This window comes from Epinephelus lanceolatus, chromosome 8, assembly GCF_041903045.1.
Source record: "Epinephelus lanceolatus isolate andai-2023 chromosome 8, ASM4190304v1, whole genome shotgun sequence".
NCBI classification, from domain to species: Eukaryota; Metazoa; Chordata; class Actinopteri; order Perciformes; family Serranidae; genus Epinephelus; species Epinephelus lanceolatus.
In genome coordinates, this window is record NC_135741.1 from 7821638 (window position 1) to 7827812 (window position 6175).

The following is a 6175-nucleotide window of genomic DNA, read 5'->3' on the forward strand; positions in this document are numbered from 1 at the left end:
GTGCATAGGAGATTACTCACGTGAGAAATATATCACTGTGATCTTAATCAGGCCAACAGGACGTGCATTTTAAATGCAGTTGAAACTGGGTTCTTCTCCGCATCCTCAAGCAGCATGCAGCTGAATAAGGTGCCTGTCAGCTCAAGGACAGCAAACTTCCAAGGGAAGAAAAGGGACTTTCTGATTCTGATGGAGACTCTGTAGTGTTGAAATGTTACTCTGTTTGCACACATAAATGCTGCTAATCAATCCGTGTGCTCTGGTCTTTTTGAAATCTGTGTATTTAACCTTGTGTTGCTGAAGCATTTACAGTAATCCATTCAATTCAGACTCATGGCATGTTACACAAATGTTACTCAGCCTGACCTCGTAAACTTTACAGTAAGAGTGTCTCAGAAATGAGACCTACATGTTGAAGGTACTGTATCTAACTTTAAACATGCATTACTTTTTAAATTTTTTATTGCCAATGTTGGATGCCAACAGATTGTAGCGTAACTAAAACCCGGACCTTCTCTTACTTTCTTTGTTGACTATTACAACCTGTGGGCTGACTTTAAAGGACTCGGGACAAATTATGGGGGGTGTGATTAATCTTAATCAAGAAATCCATTTCTGGCAGAGAGGCCTCAAAGCAAACTTCTTCCAATGGAGTCCTGCATCTCTTTTCTGTTCTCAGTAACTAAAATTAGCTAAATTTAAGTCTGCTAACGTTCGCAAACGACAGGCACCCGCCACAACACAGAGTCCACACATGCTGTTCGTCTATTACACACCTCTTGAAGCGGCAGCCAGCAGTTGGACCTTCAAGTACCGCTAAGGTTTCCACTGCTCAAGCTGTTTCAGCTGCTGACTGAAGGTCCGTCCCCTGAGCTGCTGTCCGTGTTCTTCCAGGGGAAGTAATCTCTAGGCGGCAGATAAAAGGAGGAAGGACAGCGAGGTGCGCTTGCAAATTCTTGTGTAACATCCAAGTTCACTTTCATAAGCCAACAGTCAATGTGGGTCAAAATACCATAACAGGTTTTTATTAAACTCAGGGTTCCTAACAGCAATATTATAAAAGGAATTGAAAGTTAGAGTGTCTCGCTGCAGGGGTGTGACGCACCAATCTATAGGCCGTTGCGCTGGAAGTATCATATATGTGGATAACCATAACTAAGGAAGCCAAACATTTCCCTCAGTGGAAACTTAAATTCACAGATAACAAAGAAATTGTGTAAATAATAAAGCCTCCACAAAAATAGCATTTTAAGTCTTGTGTGTGATTTATCCTGGCTTCATAGGAGCAGAGGAAATCTCTGCTAGTTGCTAGGCTAATTTATACAATGTAAAATGCCATAGGCATGTGCTAATAAAGTTAGCATGTTGTAATTGTTTGGAAAACGTGTTTAGTATAAGACAGTTGTTTTGTCAGTGAACCTTGTGAGTTGTAATGGAGCCAAACTTTGTAACGTTACCTTTGTTAAAAGTTGCTGTTGTCCCTGGTTTCATATGAGAAGAGGAAAAGTCTGCTAGCTACTAGGCTAATTTATACAATGTAAAATGCATTAGGCTTGCGCTTAAAACATTAGCATGTTGTATTTGTGGGGAAAATGTGTCCAGATAAAGACAAGAGTTTGAGTTTGAAAATGTCACTATTAAGCGATGTTTAATGTGTGTTTAATGTGTGTTTTGGATGTGTTTTAATCAACTAAACTTTACTAGTGTTTTGGAGGTGAAACTGCAAAGTGACATAGACACACCACTGCACAAGTATAAATGCTCACAAAGGCGTAGACTATGGTGTAGGGTCTGCATAGAGCTGACACACAAGGATAAATCCAGCTTTAGTCACTGTTGTGGCTGATGCAGGTGCTCACTCACGGCCACAGAGGATGCTGACTGCAGTTCACTTAACAGCTTCAGAGAAAGGTGTTTTTAAAAGCAAGGATTTTCTGAAAGCTACATAGAGAACCTTAAAATTGCCATCACATTAATGTAAGTGGGTAAATGTCTGAGAGAGGCTTATGATTTATTTTCTTTCATACAGCCCTCTATAGGTAGACAGGAGAATATATACTCACCACATGTGATCACAAAGAGGTTTCACTTGAGGGGTGCACACTTCAGAATTCACATTGTAGCTGTGAAATGGTTTGAGAAACTTCCAGAGTTTTTGACCTTCTAGCACTCACAGATTCATGAGGCAGCGCTATTGATTTAAACAGGTGTAAAGGCCCTTCCCCTGCCAAGGAAATTTAATCATGTCAGAGGGCCACCGGGTTATTGCACACGACACTGTCAGTGACACCATAGGACACTTTTATGTCACAGGGGCTAGACAATATTAATTTTACTTTCACCTTATATTCCAGGGAGGAAGCGGTGGTGTGGAGATCCACGGCAGCTTCCTGAGAGAACGCCACCAAAAGTGAAGCACCCAAAAAGAGGTTAATAAGAACATTTCATTCTTGGAAATATCTATGAAGTGCTCGAATGAGCCGCAGATTCACATTCAGCTCATATTCTGACTTAATATATTCAGGATCTGTGCTCATCCTCCTTGAGAAATCCAATGATAGAGTTCTTTACTCTGTTGACTAAGCTAATTAAGTTTTTAAAAAATACTCTACGTTTCATAATCAAAGCAACACTGTGATTAATTTCAATTAAACAGAGAGCGTGCTTCCTCAAATCACCGTCAACTCGGTCTAACTGTTAAATGTCTCATATAATCAGTATGTTATACGATTAGGAGCAGTTATACTTCAAAGTCATTTGAGGTCCACAAGTTTCTTCCCTGTGTGTGCGTGTGTGTGTGTACTCATAGGTGAGCATGCTCAGACTAAGTTCAATCCCTTTTGTGAATGGCTGATTATCACAATCTGTAGCTTAAGTTCAGGGGGAGCAGCAGCGTTAAGTCCTTCAGAGTGAGCGAAAAGACGAGGGGGAAGGAGTCGGCATGGCCCAGAAAAATAACTGTAAGTTGATGTTCTGATTATGTTAATATTTTATACCTTCTTTTTTTTTTTCCAAGTAAGCGAGCTGATTACGAACAACAGCGCTAATAAGACAGCTGGGGTGCGAATGAATGGCACTACTAACATGCCTAGATGACACATAACACATTTCCCTGAAACTAAAGACCTTTTGTTTGTTGCGTCAGTGTTCTCACCTTGCTTTGATTTTCATTTGTTGGCACTTTTGAGGCTTATTGTATTGCATCTCACAATGATCACCACTCTTGAAATCTTAAAAAAAAAAAAAAAAAAAAAACCCAGTGCAGTTAATAATTGTAATTGCAATTTTCACCCCAGGTTGTCACAAGCAATATCAGGCTTTATATTCATGTGGAATAGAGTTAAATTAGAAATGAAAAGGGTTAGATTCTGTAAGAGCTGTATTGATTCTTTTTTTTTTTTTTTTGCCTGCAACAACAAGTTACGTGAGCGTGTTGAGCCCATTGTGAAATCCTGCAGGAATTTCTTACTGCAACAAGAGGCAGATTAGTCTCACTGAGCTCTCATTCTCCCCCTTTCTTTCTCTCCCTCTCTAACACACAGTTCAGTTCTCCATCAGGGAATATAGACCCTCAGATGAACATGTGGTCATGTCGCTGTTTCGCAACGGGATACAGGAACATGTATACCCGGCTTTCTTCAAGGCCTTGAGCCACCCAGACCATGTTGGCATTGCTCTGAGCATTTCTGTGGCAGGCTATGTGCTGGGAGGCAGCTCCTACTTCCAAGCTTTACTCTTTGGCAGCGCATGGGCTGGCCTCCTTTATTACTGCTGCCACGAAATCTACGAAGGCTACATGACGAGGAGGCTGAGCACAGACATGGCTGACATTCCAGCCAACTACCTGGAAAACCCAGATAACGGCTTCTGGGTGGCAGAGGCAGATGTCAGCGGAGAGTCGAAGGTGGTGGGGATGGTGGCGGTGATGGGGAAAAGTGGAGGGGAGGAGGATGAGAGGTTTGATGACAGGAATGGAGGAGCAATGGGAGGAGGAGGTGCAGAGTTTGCCCAAGATGCCGGTGATGGGAGTTATGGCGAGATGTCCCACATGGTTGTGGCGTTTTCATGGCGCCGCAAAAGCCTGGGTTTACAGCTAATGAGGAAGGCTCTTGATTTCTGCAAAGAGCGGGGATACGCCCGTCTGGTCCTGGATGTCAGCTCGCCACAGACGACGGCCATCTCCCTGTACCAAAAATGCGGCTTTGTTCAAACAGCATCCCACAGTAACACACACGCTAATCGCTTGTTCTCCAAACTGGCCAGAATAAATGTGATGAGAATGGAAAAGTTCATTTGATGGACTTTAGACCTCAGCACCTGATACAACCTCAACTGTACATTAAAGCAGGATTTATACTTGTGCATCAGCTCTTTGCAAAACCTACGCCAAAGCTTGATAGCAACACTTGTCTTTATCTGGACACATTTTCCCCACAAATGCAACATGCTAATGTTATTAGCACAAGCCTGTGGCATTTTACATTGTATAAATTAGCCTAGTGGGTAACAGACTTTTCCTCTACTCATATGAAGCCAAGGACAACAGCAACATCTAACAAAGATAACATTACAAAATTCAGTTCCATTACAACTCACAAGGTTCACTGACTGAACAACTGTCTCATACTAAACATGTTTTCCAAGCATGCTAAAGTCATTAGCACAAGCCTATGGCATTTTACATTGTATAAATTAGCCTAGCAACTAGGAGAGATTTCCTTTGAAGCCAGGATAAATCACACACAAGACTTAAAATGCTATTTTTGTGGAGGCTTTATTGTCTTCACAATTTATTGTTTCTTATCTGTGAAATAAAAGTAAATAAAAGCTTCGTTTCCACTGAGGGAAATGGTTTCAGCTTACAGAAATAAACAGGAGGTCTGTGTCACCGCGATGTGTAGTTACATTTCTGGGGAAGTGCACGTCAGGCTACGGCGTAGGGTACGGTGTAGGCTTTACGTTGACGAAGAGCCTACACCGTAGGTACAGCGTTGATTCAACGTAGAAGTATAAATCCCACATAAAAATGAGACCATCCTCCTTCAAAATATGACCGCATAGGTTGTTTTTTACAAGCAGAAATTATGAACAATATTTACATTTTGTTAGGCGGCAACCTCGAGTGGTGGTAGTAATTATTATAGGAGCAAAAATATAATTCAGGGGTAATATAGAGAGTGACAAAGTCCGCTTTGGGCTGGAGGGAGGGGATGGATCAAACAAGCACAGGACTTTTATCAGGAGACCAGTGTTTGTGTCCCATGTGAAACCAAAAGTCAGCGTTGACTGATTTTAACAAACACACAGTGTTGTATGTGACATATGTCATGAGATACGTCATGTTCCGTTACCGTAGTTTTTTTTTTTTTTTTAAAAGAGATACGTCATGTTCCGTTACCGTAGTTTTTTTTTTTTTAAAGAGATACGTCATGTTCCTTTTTTTTTTTTTTTTTTTTTTTTTTTTTAAAAAACCTTACCATGTAATTTTGGTGCAAGGTGACCGTTTCCCGGTAACACCACATTTTTAAAACTATCATTGATATACGAGCTATTCTGTCGTCCACTGTTAGGGACACTAATTTAGGAAACACTCCTGTGGGTTGTATTCAGAGGTAGGAACGTACAGCCTATGTGGTCATACGAGTTGGAGGACTTGTTATGTATCTGTTAATTTATGCTTCTTGTCTCATTTAATCCAGAAATCTCTTTGTTGTGTCATACTCACTCATATTTCCAGCTCACGGTAGTTTGAAAAAGATACATTAAATTTCATGTTTTTCCACAGAGCAGCATTAATGATCCCAGTTTCTTTGTATTTCTTCTTGCCTTGATGTATTATGTATACACCTGCACCCCTAACAGTTCATTGCCCACAACCATGGAAAACAATAAGACAATTATTTAACTTCTCTGGTTAACTCAAATAAATTTATAATTTGTACATGGAGGGACAATACATCTCAATAAGGTGTTGTATTGAATTAATTATCGGACATTGAACAGAACAAACTATATCCACATTCAGTTATCTATTGTTCTCCTGTCCACTGAGGAATATAAAAATATATGTGAGAAAGGAGAAATTAAGTCATTTGGAAGCAGGAGAACTTTCTTTTTAAGCCTCTTTCCAGGGAGAAGCTGAATCCCTCCGCCTCAGAGGAATTAATGCCAGCTG

The 6175-nt window shown here is 40.7% G+C and overlaps 1 protein-coding gene across 1 annotated transcript; it reads left to right on the forward strand.

Moving 5' to 3' along the window:
- The first annotated feature begins 2372 nt into the window (after positions 1 to 2372).
- On the forward strand, positions 2373 to 5384 carry LOC117258832 (N-acetyltransferase family 8 member 3). Its single transcript, XM_033630001.2, has 2 exons — positions 2373 to 2960; positions 3543 to 5384. Exons 1-2 carry the CDS (start codon positions 2942 to 2944, stop codon positions 4295 to 4297), a joined length of 774 nt encoding a protein of 257 aa, XP_033485892.1. The 5' UTR covers positions 2373 to 2941; the 3' UTR covers positions 4298 to 5384.
- The last annotated feature ends 791 nt before the right edge of the window (positions 5385 to 6175 follow it).